This window comes from Apodemus sylvaticus, chromosome 18, assembly GCF_947179515.1.
Source record: "Apodemus sylvaticus chromosome 18, mApoSyl1.1, whole genome shotgun sequence".
Classification (NCBI taxonomy): domain Eukaryota; kingdom Metazoa; phylum Chordata; class Mammalia; order Rodentia; family Muridae; genus Apodemus; species Apodemus sylvaticus.
In genome coordinates, this window is record NC_067489.1 from 55,134,383 (window position 1) to 55,154,374 (window position 19,992).

Here is a 19,992-nt window from a genome sequence, read left to right on the forward strand (position 1 = left end):
TTAAATTGTGTGCGTGCATGCCTGCAGAAGACCCATCTCTGGTTCCCAGAAACCACTATGAGGTTCTTGTACATTTCTGATCTCTGAGGAAGGCAAAACATGATGACAGCCAAGCTGAGGGCTAAGGCTGTCACAGTGAAGTGTCACTTGAGGGCGGAGTGCCTCAGTCCGCTTTTCTCCACTGGTTCTACTCTCTCCCAGAGGAAACGCTACGGAATTGCACTGTAGCATAGGAGAGGGACAGGCTAAAAGTCCGGGGGGCTTGTTTAGCAGTACTTGGCATCTGCCTGGGTAGAAGGACAGTAAGACTGGGAAAGACTTTATAAAAATATTATTATGCAGCTTGTAAGAAATTTAAGAAGACATTGATGGAAATGTCCTTTGAGTTCCTGGTTTGGGAGACATGATATTAAATTGTTAATATTGTCCAACGTTAGATATAGATTTAAGGGGATGCCCATCAAAGTCTCAATGAGATTTTATTTCTAGAAAAAGAAAATCTGTTCTTAAATTTATGTGGGGTATCAGCAGATCTTGAACATCCAAAGCAAACTTAAAAAAACCAAAATTGAAAGGAATCATACTTCCTGATCTGAAGCTTACTATAGTAATTAAATAGCATATATAGAAATACACAGAGATTAATGGGGCAGGCTGGAGAGCCCAGCAAAAAACCTGGCATGGATGGCCAAATTATTTTTGGCAAGGATGCCAAGAAAAATGATCTTTTCAGCAAATGGTGCAGGGGAAAATGGATATCTGCAGGTGAAACAATGATGCTCAGTCTTACCTCAAACTATGTACATGATCCAAAGACTTAAATATCAGAGCTGAAACTCTAACTTTCAGTCAATAAAATATACAGAATCAAACCTTTAGGACATTGGGTTTTAGCAAATTTCTCTCTCTCTCTCTCTCTCTCTCTCTCTCTCTCTCTCTCTCTCTCTCTCTCTCTCTCTCCCTCTCTCTCTCCCTCTCCCCCCTCTTTCTCTCTATCTCACCTGCCCTCTTAATAGGATGCCTAAATCACAGGTAATAGAGAAAAAAATAGATGAATTGGAGTTCATAGAATAAAAAAAAAATGTACATTGAAGGACCATTATCAGAGTGAAAGAACAACCCCCGGATTAAAAAAAATATTTGCAAATAACATGTGGGATAAAGGCTTCATATCCAGAGATGTAAAGAACTCCCATAACTTGAAACAAAAAGCAATGAATCTAATTCAAAAATGGGCAAAACTTGATTACTTATATCTCTAAAGAAGTTACACGTTGGACACACAGACACATACACACACAGATCATGTGTAACATACTAGCCTTTAGAGAAACGCAAATTAAAAACCACAGTGAGGTGCAGTTCATGATCGATAAGAAGGTTAGTTATATGACGCTCTTTTGGGGTGCGATGGTGAGCTACAAAAAAAAGCTGCCTTTGGGTGAAGTGGTGAGAGATGGGAGTTGGGGTAACAAGTGATGACCTCTTTCCCCGATGAAGACTGTAAGAGCCCTAGACATCAGAATAAGGGCAACAGGACAGGTGAAAATGCAGAGAAACAAAAGACTACAAAGAGCACGGAGCACTTATCTCTAACTGTGGCTTCTCAGTAAGGGAAGAGAAACTTCATCTAAAAGTGTTTTTCCTTTAATCTTCTCTGAGTGGTGCTAGGGATTAAGATCTGAAGTGTAGGCTCCTTACTAGGAAGATCACCAAATAAAGCCAGAAGAGACATTGAAGGCAGCAGATGCACAGATCTATTCATTTATTTACGTCCCAAGTGCTGTCCCTCACTCCTGGTCCCCCCTCAGAGAATTTCTTCCCCATCCCCATGTCCCCTTCTTCTTTGTCTCTGAGAGGACAGCTTCCCCCACCCCCATCCCTCTACCTTAGTACATCAAGTCTCTGCAGGATTAGGTGAGATGCACAGATCTTAACAGGGAAACATGATAAATGAAAACAAACAAAACCAAACAAATCAAGGCAACATGATGTCATCACAAGACCATAACTTTTAAGTTGCCTTATCCAAAGATACAGAAGTGGCAGAAATACTGAACAAAGAAACTAAGCAAGCACAAGGAGACTCAATGGTCCCCACTGAATGATCCATAAGTAGATCATTGAAGAAACCAGGAAGGAAAACTCAAAACTGCTAGATCAAAGGAAAATAAAAACACAGGTTATCAGAGTCTTTGGAATAAAGCACAAGCATCCAAGACGAACACTTAGAGCTATAAGTGCTTACAGAAAAAAATTATAGAGATATCAGATAAATAACTCAATGGCAGAACTCAAGATCTTGGGGAAAGAATAAAGCAGAAATGGTGACTAAGAGACTAATACAAAGAATTAATGAAACAACGAGTTAATTCTTTGAAAATATAAACAAGATAGAAGCCGGTAGTCAAACTAGTCAGAGAGAGAGAGAGAGAGAGAGAGAGAGAGAGAGAGAGAGAGAGAGAGAGAGAGAGGTCCTAATTAATATAATTAGAGATGAATAATGGGCAATTGCAATGACATTTGGAAGAAAATCTAGAAGGAATGAATCAACGTCTAGACACGTTAAATCCATCAAATTAAATCAGGAGGATATAAAGAATATATATATATATATATATATATATATATATATATATAATACATGTGTATATTCTTTACACAAATACACACACACACACACACACACACACACACACACACACACACAGCAGCTATGGGTACCGCATACATAAAGGAGCCTGGGGCACCAAAAGAGTCTGTAGTATCAGGAGGTTGTTAGCCACCATGGAGATCCTAGGAACTGAACTGATAAGAACAGCAGGTTCTCTTAGCCAGCGAATCACCGATGCAGTCCTACTTATAAACAGGTTAAATATATCTATGATAAACAGTGAAAGGGAAATAGTAATAAAAATGTCTCCCAAGGAAGAAAAGCCCAGGGATGGGCAGCTCCGTGGAGGGAGAAACACTTGGTAGGATGGCACTGATGGTGGCTTGGTGAGGTGAAGGCACACAAGCCCATTGGGACAAGGCAGCTCTTATGTTAGTGTTGTAGCACAGTACAAAGAAGACCATGCAGGGCACATTTGGTGGTGGTTGGGAGTGGCCTTTGCTTTCGACAAATTAATGGGAGGGAAGGAACCTGCATGCAGGGTCTGGAGGGAAGGGGCATGCCAAAGAAGAAAGACGTTTCTTTGCAGGGCGGTGAAAATTGGAAGATAAAACTCAGAGTAAACATGCTATGTTTCATGCTGATTATAGCTTACACTACCACAGTGTCTGCCCACCTCAACCCTTACTTTACATGTACGGAGAAAAGCTGTGGCGATGTGGCATGGTATCTGTTTTTCCAAGGTCTTGTGTAATTGTCTTGGGAGAGAGAACCCTTGAAAATTTCCAGAGGCCTGAGGTTAATATAGAAGCAATGATTACAGCAAAAAGCGGTAAGCAGTATATATATATTTTTTAATTCTGCTTTCTCTAAGTTTCAGGAGTCCATGGAATCACACACGGCTGAGGTAGCCACCTCCAAGATTCCCAGTTTACATCATTAGCAATTTGTAAGCAAGTTCAGAGGTTCCTTGAGGCAGGGGAATACTCAAATGAGCTGAGAAATGCAAAGCCAGTGAGCTTCTTAATTTCACAAGCAGCTTGCTGTTCACGTGGGGAGGAGGGGTAAAGGAAGAAGGAAAGGAATGAGGAAAAAACGTTGGAGAGTTGTGTTGCTTTGCTGTGTGCAGTATGACTGAGGTATCAGGTGGATTAACACTTGGCCTCTCCACCCTCGCCTTCTCATTCACAGTGCCACAACTGGGCCTACCGCTGTTGAGATAATTTATTTCACCAAATTTAGTATCTTTATCACAATACAAAGAAGATCACATGGTGCATGTTTGGTGGTGATTGCTACAATGTAACTTCTGCTGTGCTGATGTGAATCTCCCTGTGCACTCTGTATACTGATGGGGCTTTGCTACTGTGTTTATTAAGTGTTGTTCAATCAGACCACACGTTTCCATGTGTATTTGGAGACGTTAGCTAATTATAGTAAGCATTTTAAAAATATCAATTACTCTATACATCTTCCTATTCGCAGAATTATTTCAAGTTATTTTTACTGGCAAATAAATAGTGCTTAAATACACATATGCACAAAATCCATCTGATTTCATGTTCTATAGCATCTTGTCTCACATTATTCTATATGAATAACATCTAATAAATATCTCAGGTATAATTTTGAGCAAAATGTTATATTATTCAGGCATTATGTCATTCAAACACCATAGGGCAAGATGTTATGTTTTAATATACTTTAATGAATTTAGCCCTAGGGTATAAGTAGCAAGAAAATGCTGATGCTTAACTATCTATCCAAAGCATACTGATGCTTTTCCACTATAGTCCCCACATGTCTTAAAAGGCAGTACATTAACCAAAAACGCTATTATGCATTTTTCTTTTCTTTTTTTTTGAGACATGATTTTATGTAGCTTAGACTGGCTTAGAATTTATTTTGTAAGTGGGGACAATGTAGAATTTCTGAGCTGCCTGCTTTTATCTCTCAAGTGTTGGGATTATATGTATGTAAAACTAAATGTACCTAGCCTATGGGCTAATCAAAGAACTTAGAAGGCCATCAATATTTTGTCTTATTATTTTATTAATTTCCAAATCTTCTTTGCTTTGCAAGATATTTTTTAAGTAGACAATCTCCTGTCATTTTACCATTGATGCTTTGAAACTCAAAAAGAGACAAGGAAGGAGGAATGGACATACACAGGAGAGAGGGAGGGAGGGAGAGAGAGAGAGAGAGAGAGAGAGAGAGAGAGAGAGAGAGAAGAAAGGTATCTAGTACCTTTATATCTGCATATGCCCTCTTTCAGATAGTTTATTTTATTCATAATTCTGTTAAGTGTCACTTCATTGTTTTTGTGTTGTCTTGTAAATATTATAATCTATGACACTTGCCTCTCCTATTTTTTTGGTCTATACCATGAGCTGATTAAAGCTATTAGGTATCTGCTTCAGGGGACTTCTAAAAGAATCTTTTAAAAAGATTCTTCTACTTGTGTAGTTCCTGAAGACTGAACTTATAGCTACAAGCTTGAGCAAGTGTGATCTAATGGCTCTGGTTTTATTTTTGGATACTGTCTCATGTTGTGGTGGTATGTAGTCCTGGCTGTCATAAACATCTTAAACTTCAGCCCCCAAGTGCTGGAATTAAAGGTTTTATCCTGGACAGTTTATTTGTTGTTATTTTTACCATAAGAATGTTTCAGAGGGATGTTGTTTGATTTTCTGTTCCTTCACAAACTGTGTGTCTATTTCAGAGATGCTAAAATTGATCATGTGCTTGAGGTGATGATTGCTTGATGAATTTATTGTAAATATTTTTTTAACTTATATTTGTCTCAAGTAGTTACCATATAGTGGTAACTACTGCTTGAATTGTATTGCATTGGATGGATTACAAAATGTTGATGTTTCTATTTTTCCTTTTGAATTAATTATCCAGACATCTGTGTAAACAACCCTCAAGTCCAATGACCTTTTAGGCATCCTGGAATACATATGGAGAATGCTTAACTGTTTGAGTTTAAATGTCACTTTTTCATAATGGTGATTTGGTATCCTAAATCTGCTCATGGTGGTCAACAGATTTTACTGTGTTTCAAGTTTTCTCCTGCTCCTCTGAAAAATGTTTCACTGTAAACTTAACACTTTTGTTTAGCTCTCTTATTTTTCTTTAGAAAAATGCATTTAATTAATTAATTTAGGCAAAGTCACTCATGGCTGTCCTAGAACTCACTATGTAGACCCATAATGTTCTTGAGCTTATAGAAATCCACGTGCCTTGGCATCCTCAGTGCTAGGACTAAAGTTGTGTGCAACCATGCTTGGCTAATTACAGTATTTTATGTGTGTCTTAGGATTTCCATTGCTGTGAAGTGACTCCATGACCACTGCAACTATTATAAGGGAAAACATTTAATTGGAGCTGGATTGCGACTTCAGAGGTTTTGTCCATTGTCATCATGGTGGGAGGTATGGCAGCAGGCAGGCAGATGTGGCCTGGAGAGTAGCTGAGAGATCTACATCTGGATCAGCGGACGGACAGAAGGAAGAGACACAAGGGGGTTGGTTTGAGCATTTCAAACTTCAAAGCCCACCACTACTGACACACTTCTCCAGCAGGACCTACTCCAAAAAGGCCAAACTTCCAAGTAGCACCACTTCCAGTGAACCCCTGAGAGTCATTTTTCTTCAAACCAGGACAATGTGTAAATGCATTATAACAGCCTGAACCATTCCTCATGAGGTTTGCTTTGTCTCCTTTATAACAATTGTGATCCACTTGTCGTTGGTTTCCATGCCCTTGGAACACGCCGGCTTTTTAGCCAACCTTGTACTCTCCTAGCCTTGCAATAGTGAAGAATTCTCTTTTGAGTCTGCAATAGACTATCAATTGTGCTGATAGGGCATTGACACTATAAGATTTTTTATTTGAAGAGAGAAACTGATGTAGACAAAAGCTTAGCAAGTGAAAGTCTTGTTGCTAAGACTGACTGTGGTGGTTTGATTAAGAGTGGCCTCTATAGTCTCATATGTTTGATTCACCAGGGATTAAAAGAGTTTGAAGTGATTAGGAGGCGTGGCTTTGTTGGAGTGGGTGTGACCTTCATTGAGTGTATCCCAAGGGGTGTGCTTTGTGATTTAAAAGCCCATGCTAGGACCAGTCGCTGTCTCTTTCTCTCTCTCCCTGTCTCTCTGTCTCTCTCTCTGTCTCTCTCTGTCTCTCTGTCTCTCTCTCTCTCTCTCTCTCTCTCTCTCTCTCTCTCTCTCTCTCTCTGCCTGAAGATCAGGAAGTAGCTCTCAGCTACTTCTCCAGTACCATGCCTGCTAAGCCTGCTGCCATGCTCCCTACTGTGATGGTAATGCAATAAGCCCCTGAAACTTTAAGCAAGGATCCAGTTAAATGCTTTCCTTCACAAAAGGTGCAGTGATTATGGTGTCTCTTCACAGCAAGAGAACTGTGACTAAGACACCTACCCCTCTGAGTTAATCTTCAGAGCTCACATAGAGCTCATATGGTAGGAGAGAACTGACTCCAAGTCTTCCTGTGGTCTTCACAGGAACTCTGTGGCATTTGCTGCCACACACACACACACACACACACACACACACACACACACACGCCACAAAATTTCATTTCTTTTTAATATCAGCATGCTTTCAAATTTATGCATTTGAAAATTAGATAAATTCAATCGGTTTTCCAGAAACAGATTTGTGAGTAAGACCTACAATACTTATTAGTGGTTTAAAATCTGTAAACATTATTATTTTGTCCAGTTTTGGACTAAGAGAGTTTGTAATAAGGTGGCTTCTTAGTGTGATTCTGCCTGTGTCTGTGCATTTTTAGTAATTTCTGCAATAATCTCCACTAATCTGGTAATCTTACAGAGATTATTTTTTCAATAGTGTATAGCATTTGGAATTATAATGTAATTGTTTAGCTTTTAAAAAACATTTCATACTGCACCCCAATTCTTGTTGCATGTCAAATCCTCAAATGCTTCTTCTCATTATTTGAACTTGCCCGATATATTCTGTTTCTTCTGTAACTTTTAACCCTTTCTCTACCACTTTGATTTCATTGTGTCTCACATATAACAGGGAGCCAAATTTGCTTTACAGTGCTAATCAACTGAAACATTTTTCCCCTAATAGATTTGTTTAAATGTTTGATCTCAGCCTTGACACTTGTTTATTATATATTGATTGTTATATCAGATAATATTACATTATTACATATAATAATACATTATATCACATGTAAAATATTATATACTATACATATGATATATTAAATATATTTATTATACTGATTATTGTATATATAATATATATTATAAATCCTTTAGCACGTTTCTCAGAGAGGCTTGGCAAAAGCAATCTGGGCTGGAGAAATGGCTCAGATGGTATAAACACTAGCTACTTCTCTAGATGTTCTGAGTTTGATTCCCAGCATGTATGCATGGCAACTCACAACCAATAACTCCAGGGGCTCTGATATCCATTCTGGCCTCCACAAATACCCGAGCACACAAGACATAGACATGCATGAGCATGTAAGTAAAACTAAAGATAAATCTTTAAAAAACATCCTCCAGATATTAAATGTTCATAAAATGTTTTTCGACAGCCTTGGTGCTCGAAGGATAATTTGGTTTGATGTAAAATCTTTGGGTGGTATTTTATTTTTTATTTTAAAAGAATCTTTACCATGCTGTTCCACTGCCTTCCGGTTAAAAAAAAATTCTTCTCCAAAATCTCATTTATTCTTTTTTACTTTGATGTGCACATTTTTCCTTATCTTAAAAATACAATCGTTGTATATGGAAACACTTCCTGCTGTCGGCACCTGAGTTTCCCAAGCGTGCTGGCTCAAATCTTTCATTCTAACATTTCCTTGAGTTATACTTTTAAACGTTTTCTGTCTTTCTTTTTTTTTTTTTCCTTTGAGGATTTGAGGTCAGGCCTGCTCTGCTGTTGCAAATCTTTTGATGAATTCTTTTCCTTCCTCTTAATTTCCTTCTTTGCATTCCTCTCCCTTCCTGCCTCAGTTTTCATTGCTGTGGATTTTGGCTCTCTTGATTCTTCTCATCTAAACTCCATCTCTGAAATGTATTTTGTCCATTCCCAACCCATCCCTGAGTTTTCTCAGCTCTTTGTTTGCCAAGCTGTGTTTCGTATTCTAGTTGTCTCCTCTGTGAACTATTCGCATGCTGACTGGCACACCTTTTCAACCTTTGACTGACTTAAAGATTCTTCAGCTCATTTTGACAGTTGCCCTTCATTGTGGTTTTCTTCCTGTAACTACATATGTACATCTCCACATTGGAATGAGATCTGTCTCATCTTTATCTTTATTCTTTTTGTACCCAAGTATGGGGTTTTATTACAATCTTTTTATTTTCTAAATATAAATGAGATAGTTTATTGGAGTATTAGGGGAAAGTTCATGTGCAGTGTTTCCCCTACCCCCATCTCTCTCTCTAAGTGATGATGTACAACACTATCTTTCACAAGTCATATCCTTGTCTCTCCAGGCTCAGTCCCAGACACAAAATCTTCCTGCCTCTGTGTGTGTCTTCTAGCCTTGAAGTTAACTTTCCTGTTGCTTTTAAATCTGTATATGGTTCTGTGCCATTGAGTTCCGGCTCAGAGCCTGGCTTTTTGAGAGCTCTTGCTTGTCTCTTTGGATCTTCATTTTGAACCTGACTCACAGCAGATTCTTTTTTGGTGCTTGGATTAGGGGAGAGGATGTGTCTCTGCCCCAAAAGAAACAGCAGCAACAACAACAAAAATCATACAGCAACAACATCAATAACAAAAATCCCAAGGCTGCCTGCAATATTTCTGAGGTCCTTGCTAGACAAGGCTGGTCAGCAGGAGGTTCTTGTTAGCCAAGGCTTCTCAGCAAGACATACATTCCTACAGTCCTACAGACTGGTCTTCAACTTGGACCTGTGAGGATACATTTTAGTTTCACTGTTAATTTTTTTTGTATTTGATTGTCTTTTAAAACTATCTCTAAACTTCCAATTTTTTTTAAAAAAGGGTGTGTCTGGTTATACATGTTGATATCATAGTACTCAACTTGTTTATTTTGATAGCAATTTGTAATAACTACTGGGACCACCAAGAGTTCATTGTTATGTTGAACTCACATGATATCAGTGTTTAATTTGCTACCCTGAAAGTCTGAGCTCTATGACTAGAAGAAATAAGCAGGTCTCCTGTTCATATGAACAGAAATCTTACTCTATTTTAAAAGTAAGATTATTGTAGAAACATTTAATTTCCAATACCAATCTTTACTTAATATTCCATACATCTGTATAATTAAAGGAAAAGCAAAATGTTCACAAAGGTAAGTTAAAAACTAAGATGAAGAAGTTATAAGTATACCTTAAATTTCACGAGCCAGAAGAGTATATATTTAGTGTATAAACATATGCCAAATGCAAATATGTGTATTTTCACAATGAATAAAGTGCATGTGTTTTCTCTCTCTGTTTCCTGTCCTTAACATGCCAATCTTGGCACATCCATTGTTAATTTTGTGACTGTTTAAACTTAAAGCTTTATTTTCAAAGTTGGCATTTCCTTTAGACAAAAGCTTTCTCTCACCCCTCTTTCTTTTTCCTTCCTTTTCTTCTAGGACTAGATCTCATGTATCCCAAGCCAGCTTTGAACTTTCTGTGTAAACCGAGACAACCTCAAACTTTCGATTCTCCTGACATTACTTTTTGAGTTCTGAGGTACGGAGGCACACATCAACACACTCCATTTCCTTGGTGCTGTGGATAGATGCCATGACCCCATGCAAGTTGGACAAGCACCGGATTGACTGGGTTACATTTTCTGGCTAAGAGAAGGTGAAAAACATGATGGACAAGTTTATACATCTCATGTTTAATAGAAGAAAAAGAAGAATCAATTAGGCCTGAAGCATACCACACTCCATTGTGACTTAAGATACCTCGTTACTCTTTGGACACCAAGCCATGCAGCCTGCTCATCTCGGAATATGGAACCAAAATTACGTTGTAAGACACCCTCGAGTGTCTTAGCTTATTATAACAGCTGAGGAAAATTCATAGTAAACTTTGAAAGGATAACTCGGTTTTCGTATTTCTCCTTACATTTTTCTTTACTGTGTTGAGCTCTACAGAGTAAGGTTAGAATAATGTGTACACTGTTAGGAAACAAATGCTAGGTTCTGTCAAATCTAATACATTCAGAATGACAGATTTTCTTGGGTTGGATGCTTCCTTTGCAGGTCTAGCTTGATGATGCTCAGAGTGTGAATGACAGAACGAGAAGCTGTCAAGGGGACAGTGGGGAGGTCTCATTTTACAGCTTTCCCAGTTACAAAATGTTGTAGGGGAACTCTGGGGAGCTGCCCTGACTACTCCCAAGAGGATGCTAGGGGCGTGTTCCTTGTGCAGAAAAATCACAGGCTTTATCCTTGTATTTCACATCAACAGCACAATATAGAATTTGTCTGAAAGAGGCAACGTCACTTTGGTCTTTTAGTGACAGCATCTCCCTGTGTTGGACTGCCTTTTCTGGAAGCTAATGCAGGGGAATTTGAAGAATCCTAGTTACTTGGAGAGTGTTAGCAGGGAGAAGGAGGGAGCAGGCTAGGGGTCAAGAGTAGCAGCTTGAAGCAACTCAGAGGAGCAGGGACTATTTAGGGTGCCCGATTTGATAAACATTCTATACTTCAGGGTGGTATTCATCTAGGGGAATAAGTAGTCCATGTGGCTTCAACTTGAGGTGGATTTGTTGAAAAATAAAGATTTAAAAGAATGCTTTTTACAGAGTTGCAAGATGACAATGGATGTGGCCAGATTGGCACAATGAGGGCAGTAAGCAGACACTTTTTAAAAGAATCTGTAGCACTGTTTGGAAATGATACCCACTGTCTATTTTACATCTTTTATTCTCTCTTACATATGGCTTTCAGGATTCTGAAAACCTTCCCTTTTTGGATTATAAAGGAGTACTATAAATGCCTTAAGCAAATTCATGAATTCTAAGGAGCAGAAGGAAAAGGGAGAAAATAATAGGAAGTTCATTTTTTAAAAATTTCCCATCCTGACCCAAAAGAAACACTCCATATGTCAGTGGTTTAAGAATGGTTTTCCACTTTAAATCTGTTCTGATCCTGTATGACACAGCATTCTGGAAAAGCTTATTGCTTCTGTTTGAATAGCACTAATGGGCGAGTGACTTCTATGGCTCAAACTTCGATTTAGTCTCTCTGGGCCCCATCGCCTCCCCTGATCCAATTATTGCCATTCTGAAAGAAAGGATGGGATCATTCCAGCAGGTAATGATCTGCAGTAGTTGTGACTTTTGTCTCTTCTGCTTTCTTAAGTGAGAGGCTCTTAGGAAGAGTTTGGAAATCAATGGAATATTTGAAACACAACAAATATTCCATTTGTTACATTGAATACACCAGGGCTAATACAAGGTGAAGTTGGAGGTTATGCAGGAGGGGTTAAGTTATTTGGCGTCTTTTAATTCCTATCCCCCATGTTAGGTGGCTTATAACTACCTAACTCAGCTCTGGGAGCATTGGACATCCCTGACCTCTGTGGGTGCCTACACTCATGCTCTTGTACTGAGCGAGTGCGCACAGACACACACACACACACACACACACACACACACACACACAGAGAGAGAGAGAGAGAGAGAGAGAGAGAGAGAGAGAGAGAGAGAGAAATAGAGACAGAGACAGGGACATAGAGAGAGGCCTGCAGAATATTTTGAATCGGGGCATGGCCTGATTTCATATCTTAAGTGGTCTGTGTTAAAAATAGTCTTTAGGGTAGGAAGAAGGAGAAAATGAGCTGGGAGATAGCTGAGAGCCATTTATGGTCTGTAACATATGCTCACAAAGTTGAGTCCCAACAACCAGAACCAAAGATTGCCTAATAACTGTGCACACAGAGGCAGGATCGTGTAGACTAGCTGTGCACACAGAGCCAGGATCGTGTAGACTAGCTGTGCACACAGAGCCAGGATGGTGTAGAGAAGCAGGTGACAAAGGACTGAGCAGAACTGAATGAGACCATGAGTTCCCTGTTTCTTGGTCCAGGACTCCCATAAGGGCTCTTGCATTTATGGTGTTGTTGGTTTGTGGTTCCCCGTCTGTAAAAGACCCAGTGTCTACATTCCCCTTTTCCCTGTTCATTAAACAGAGGCTGACCTACTGCCTTGCTTAGGAGCTAAGTCTGTCCTAACAATTACTTTAAACTTGTAGGGATGTTATATAGTCCTTTCAGATACTGACCTGGATCCTGGAAAGGAAAGAGTTTAGTAAAAAAAAAAAACCATGTTGAATAAACTCTAGTTTAGTGAGTGTCATTGTTCTAAGAAGAATCAGCTAGCTTGATGATGCACTGGTAAATGTGGTATCAAATGCTATTAGTACAAACAGTTGTGTATAGGATGTCTATATTATAATCAGAATGTGTATATAATCATTCTAAATTATTCTAAAATAAGAAACTTATTGCATAATGACTCCCAAACCAGACATAGTAATGTACACCTGCATGCCAGGCAGCAGGATCATGAATTAGTGATCAACCTAAGCTACATGCAAGAGATCCTCTCTTAAAAAAATAAACAAGACAACCTCCCCAAATAACCCACCCCAAAACAAATCCCTGAAAGTAAAACTACACAAGTATGAAAAAATATGAATGATCTCACAGATAGGTCTTCATCTTTTCTAAGAAATTGGCTCATATACAAGTTACAGTCAGAAAACCACCTCTTCGTCTTATTTATTTTTGAGACGGAGACTCATGAGTATGTGAGGATAACCTTGAACTTCTGAGATTCTCCTGCCTTCCCCTCCAAGATCATGAGATTGTAGGCACGGGGCACCATGCCTTGTTTACAGGATGCTGAGGATAGAAGCAGGTTTTTGTGCATTCTAGACAAGTACTCTGCCATGGCTGTTCATCATTTCATTTGGATTCTGCAGCTGTTTCTCAGAGCTGGGTGACCATAGTAACTAGGTAATGAGATCTTAAGCAGACTATAAAATCAAGGAAAAATAATGAAAAGGCTCCTACGCAGCACAGCCTTTGCCCTTGGTATCGTCTTCCAAAGGCGGGTTTAATTGCTAGGCTAAATCCACCCCATTGGACTCAGTCTTTGCTTTCATGCACTCTTTTCTAGAGGGAAAAAGCTACAGCAATAGTATTGAGTGAGCAGAGCAGTGGAGTAATCTATTTTATTCCCAAAGATGGATGTTTTAAATCTGGGGCCCGAGGCTATCTGGATCTTTTCACTTGAGATCATGAAGTAAAATCAGGTCAGAGTGTTGAACAGGAGAAAGGTTTGTGCTCATTTAAGGAACCAGTGTGGCTCCCATATGCCTTTTCTACTGTCCTGATGGAGCAGGGTACACCCTGTGTAAGAAATTAGCCTCACCCACCATTGCTTCCTCCTTGCATCTATAAATAGCAATAAGGCTGATGACAGAGGGGCATTCTCCCATCTGATGACACGCTGTATCATATGAGATACCTGATCGCCCTTAGTTACAAGATGTAGCTTTCATTCTCTATGAGTTCCGGTGGCTATTCTGCCAATCTCAAGTTAAACTATTTTTGAGGCATATTAAAAAAAAATCCATAGGAAGCACCAGCAGTATTCAATAATTCTTGGATAGGATATTGACACTAGCACTTTCTGAAAAGGAAGTTAGGCACTCGTATCTCGGGGATATTTTAAATTAGCCTGCTGGAGGAGGTTTGGCAGTCTCTCCCACTTCTCAAGCTATGGGGAGGAGGGAAGGGTTTAGGTGTCCCTCGCCACCTCAGAGGCTTTGGGGGATGGACAGTATCTCACAGGTATCTCACAGGTAGGTCTCGCAGGTCTCTCACCTCACCCCACGCTGCAGGCAGGGGCTCGACCGGAGGGTAGTATTTAGGCACGTCCCAGGCCACCGCAGCCATGAACCATTTGAAGTCTTTGCACTTGAGTCGCTTCCGCAACTCCTTCTGGGCAGAGATGTCTCCGGTGGAGAGATGCCTGTACTCCGGCCGCCGCTGGTAAATGTACTCAGCAAATTCGTCCATCCAGGTCTCAGCCACGCGCTTCAGGTTCTGTACAGCAGAGACAAAAAAGAGAAAGACAAACTAAACAAAACACCAAGTTATTTACTGGTTTCTATGCCCAAAAGATCACTTTACCTGCATCAGAAACCCCAAATCAGGTATCTGCAGGCAGCACTGGCTGGTGGGTTATTAACAGTGAGAGTTTTCATGATGGCGAGGAACATGATGGGATTAGCCTGTGGCTTAGTGCATTTCTGCTTCGGGCATGGGGTTCAGCTGACGGTATGATAATTAATTATCAGAGCTGGCAGAGATTCTTCTCACAATGATGGCCCCTTGTTGTTTAATGACGACATATACTTAATCTTTTTTTTTTTTTTTTTGACGTACAACCAATGGAGTTGAAATGGGAGAAAATGGAACTCCTGTAACGGATCTAATTGCTGAACGCATTTTGAGATACAGGCATTTTGGAAAGAACGGGGATGAATAAGCTGCTATCCTTCCTTTCCCCAACTGTAGAGAGCTTTAAAAAAAAAGAAGAGGAAATTTCTTACTCTGTGACATGGACACCAACCAGATTTTATAAATTACTGTAATAGAAAGTGGAAGAAAGGGAATTATGAGAAGCCAGTCTTCTCTATAAGTGCTTCCTGGGTGCAGGAGTAAGGAGACTTATGTCAGAAAATTATGTTCCTTAGGATTAGAAAAGCTTAGGGTTGTGTGTAGGAAGGCCAGGGTTTATTTGTTTGTTTATCTATTTATTTATATATAGAGAGACAGGGTCTCACTATGTAATCCCGGCTGTCCTGTAACTCGCTCCGTAGATCAATCTGGCCTCAACCACAGAGATCTACCTGCCTTTGCCTCTAGAGTTCTGGGATTTAAGGTGTATGTGTGTACCACCATGCCCAGCCTGGAAAGCCATGTTTTTGTGGGCTTTTGAATTGAACAAGTTGGTTAGGCACACTGAATTTTAGCTTCTAAACCTGAGCATAGCAACAGCAGTGTGTGGGGTGGTTGTAGGATGGTGAAGCAGTTCTTATAAACTACTTAGAGTTAGTGCGTACCAGCTATTAGGAAAAACACTAGAAAGGATTCAGGATTGGAAACTGAAGAGCCTGGGTATTAGGCTGAATGTTGCAACTGAGCAGTTCCCAAGGTCTTTGAGAAGGAAGTGGAACAGAGATGAGACAGTGTCTGTCATCCCTTCAAGTCCTGAGGCATTAAGTGATGGATCAGCTGTGTTTGCCTGGGAGGTACCAGCTTTGATTCCTCATCTCCATGCTGATATCCCGTGGACTCTGGTTATTGCCCTTTTCCAGTTTAAATTATTTATTTTAAGGGCTTGGTTTAAAAAAAAATCTGTATTCCACCAAATTGGAAAATATAAAAGAAATGAATAGATTTTTTTTTGTATATAATCAAAGTTAAATCAAGATGAAGTAAATGATTTAAACAGACCATGACACCTATTGAAACAAAGGCAGTGGTCAGCTCGGAATGGATCAAGAACCTCAGCAGAGGAAGTGGGTGGGCTTGAACTCTGAGTAGATTTTCTTGCTAGAGGATGTGGTGATTTGAATAGGCGAGGCCTCATACACTCAGGTGAGTGAATTCTTGGGTATTGGGAGGTGTGGCCTTGGAGTGGGTGTGGCTTCGCTGGAGGAAGTACGTCACCGTGGGGGAGGGCATTGAGGTCTGCTATGCTCAAGCTACACCTAGTGTGGTGTACAATCGCCTTCTGCTGCCTGCATATCAAGATGTAGAACTCTCAGCTCCTTCTCCCGCACCATGTCTGCCTGCACACCACCATGCTTCTTGTCATGATGGTAACGGACTAAAGCTCTGAAACTGTAAGCCAGCCCTAATTTATAAAAACATTTTTGTTTAAAGCATTGCCATGGTCATGGTATCTCTTCACAGCAATGGAAACCTTATCAAAGACAGGGGAAAATCTTCTGAAGAATCCAGGAACAGCCACGACTCCCAAGTCTTTGAATTGACTGGCCAAATAAAATCACTCCAACACAATACACTGTGTTAATTTGTGGCTGCAATAGTAACTCAGTACTTAGCTTTTGGAAAAAATATTGGAACTACAGCTGAAAAATGTCACAAGCAGTTGCAAGAAGAGTTTCCATGGCCCTTTTATAGATTGTAGCGCGAATTCCGCTGTTCCAGGAAGTAGTTATGGTCACATGCATTAGAGTACATTGGCGTGTTTATACAGAAGCACAAATACACACGTTCGGATATGTGGCAGTAATGGGGAAGGTGCAAAGGCAGATTTCTCACTTCGGCATTCATAGCTATGTAAATGTGCAAAAAGTGAGACATCCCAACCACATCTCGTGCCAAAGAGCCCTTGCCAGAACGTTCCCATCTGCCTCTGAGATAGAATGAGCGCTGATGATGGTGCTCATGTGTCTAAAACACAGCTAACAAGAAAAAAAGAAAGCAGAAACCCTTTAGATCAAGAGTTCTAGACCTGTAATAAGTCTACACCTGAATTCCCAGAACTGAGACATGGTCACGTGGTCTTACATACAGGGAGACAGGTGTTAACTGACGTTCCTGGTTTTTATTTTTATTTATTCATATTTTATTTTATTTTATTTTATTTTATTTTATTTTATTTTATTTTATTGGTTTTTGAGTCTGAAATAAAAGTGCTTTGCTCTTACATTACATGCTTTTGGCTGCCTCCGGATTTCTCTGGATTCCTAGGGGTAGGTCCCATATATACCACCTTGACTTTCCCATTTAGGGTTCTTTTTCCTCCCGCTGATATTTTTGCTCTTATCTTGCTCACTAACCTCCATGGACACTTGAGTGGGGCTCACGGGCAATTTCCCTTATCTTTCAGACACTCCATCAAGTGTTCACCTGGGTGGGAATGTTTGCGAAGAGTTTCATGCAGCTTCCGGAGCGCGAGGGTGATGATGCGCGCCACGGCGGATGGCGCCCTAGATTCTTTCCAGATCCATGGGTTTTGACAAGAAAGTCTTCTCTGACCAGAACCTCCCGTGTTCGCTTTGTGTCATGGTGTCGTCCTTCTGTCTGCTCTGTAGGGCTGTGTCATGATTTCCTGCTTTCCTTCTTACCACAAATAGCCAGTCAGCTTTCGCATTATTGGCTTCTGCTCATCATTTTCATAAACAAAGTCTCCGTTCCAGGAGCATGGCCACACATTAGACTTTGCCCTGTCCGTGCTGTTTCCTGTTTAAGACATTCTCCAACGCACCTTTTACACTGCTCTTTTTTTTTATTCGATATATTTTTTTATTTATATTTCAAGTGATTTCCCCTTTTCTAGCCCCCACTCCCCGAAAGTCCCATAAGTCCCCTTCCCTCCCCCTGTTCTCCCACTCACCCCTTCCCACTTTCCTGTTCTGGTTTTGCCCTATACTGCTTCACTGAGTCTTTCCAGAACCAGGGGCCACTCCTCCTTTCTTCTTGTACCTCATTTGATGTGTGGATTATGTTTTGGGTATTCCAGTTTTCTAGGTTAATATCCACTTATATTAGTGAGTGCATACCATGATTCACCTTTTGAGTCTGGGTTACCTCACTTAGTATGATGTTCTCCAGCTCCATCCATTTGTCTAAGAATTTCATGAATTCATTGTTTCTAATGGCTGAATAGTACTCCATTGTGTATATATACCACATTTTCTGTATCCATTCTTCTGTTGAGGGATACCTGGGTTCTTTCCAGCTTCTGGCTATTATAAATAGGGCTGCTATGAACATAGTGGAGCATATATCCTTATTACATGCTGGGGAATCCTCTGGGTTTATGCCTAGGAGTGGTATAGCAGGGTCCTCCCGAAGTGTCATGCCCAGTTTTCTGAGGAACCGCCAGACTGATTTCCAGAGTGGTTGTTTGCAAACCAATTTGCAACCCCACCAGCAGTGGAGGAGTGTACACTGCTCTTTCGTTTTACTCTTCAGTCTGAAACGTTCTTCCTATACGAACTCTTCTACGTATCGTCTTTTAAGATAAAGCAGCAACTTGTCATCTTTCTCCCCACCAGCTCTTCTCCTCGGCCTCAGCATCCCTTCCGTTTCTCTGATAGCCTTTCTTAAAACTTTTTTCTCATTTCTCCCAGCTAGATTTGCCTGCTAAAATACACGATGCACAGTTACATGCTTCTCTCAAAGAAACAATGAGTAACTTAAAATTATAAGTATAATTAATGCGTGCATTATTAATATTGCATGGGGGCATGCTTAGACTAAAAGCTATTTGCTGTTTATCTGAAGATCAAATACTACTGAGCATCTTGTGTTTGAATTTGCTAAGTCTGGCAGCCCTGCTTGGTGATATACATAATCTGATTATAGTATGTACTCACTCCATGTGTAATTCATCAGCTGTATGTGCTGAACCTCATAGTCTTGATGCTATTGCCAAATCCGTCAGAAGAATGTTTTGCTTCTGTGGGAATTATTTCAGAGTCGTTGGAAGCAGCTCTCTGCTGAGAAGTCTGGTGTAATACACAGTGGATATAATAAGACACGCAGTCCCCTGCTTTGCTGGGTTTAACAGGGGAACTCCTGCTGGCTCTCTATCTGTGAAGCAAGCAGGGAAGCAACCGCAGAGCTTACAGAAACAGCCTGCATAATTGGTAGCTAAAGGCGAGGACTCTGTACTGCTACAATGGTCTGTGTAGGGAATGTACTAACTGATGGCTAAAAGCAGTAGGTGAGGCCTCCCGCCTGTGCCAAGTTCTGTTTGGTCAAGTAGATTGGAGACAGCTCAGACCCACTCATTTTGAACCCAAGAGGGTTTCATGTGCTGGGAAAACATGCAGCACAGACGTTATTTAACAGTTACTGGAGATAAGAGAGGTGCGCGGGTGCGTGTGCACGCGCGGGCGCGCGCGCACACACACACAAATACATACACACACACACACAAATACATACATACACACACACACACACACACACACACACACACACACACAGTGTAGAAAGCAAAGGAAGGATTTAATTTTTTTTTTTAAAGCTGCAGAGTTTCCTGTTCTTGAATGAGAGATGAAATCAAAGCTGCTATCCATGCACCTTTCATGTTCTGACAGAGGAGGTGCTGTTTCTCCCGCACCCTTCTGTGATTCCTTGTGTCTCACAACCTGCTCTCTTATTTGGCCCAACCTGATCTTAATGTCTGTGTTGCCAACACACGTATTTACACATATAACCCATTCAGCTCTATTTAGAGGTGCTTTGAAGGTGGATGTTGTTTTCTTTGAGCTATCCAACACTAAGTCTTTCCCTAATTCTAATGTCTTTGAATTGATCTTTTGCCCAGAACATTAAA

At 40.3% G+C, this 19,992-nt stretch overlaps 1 protein-coding gene across 1 annotated transcript in view; it reads right to left on the reverse strand.

Moving 5' to 3' along the window:
• The window catches only part of Galntl6 (polypeptide N-acetylgalactosaminyltransferase like 6), a 1,167,009-nt gene that overhangs the window by 46,412 nt on the left and 1,100,605 nt on the right, over positions 1–19,992 (reverse strand). The window contains exon 9 of the mRNA XM_052162508.1: positions 14,490–14,711. Coding sequence (XP_052018468.1) covers positions 14,490–14,711 — 222 coding nt within the window. The remainder of the gene's footprint in view (positions 1–14,489; positions 14,712–19,992) is intronic.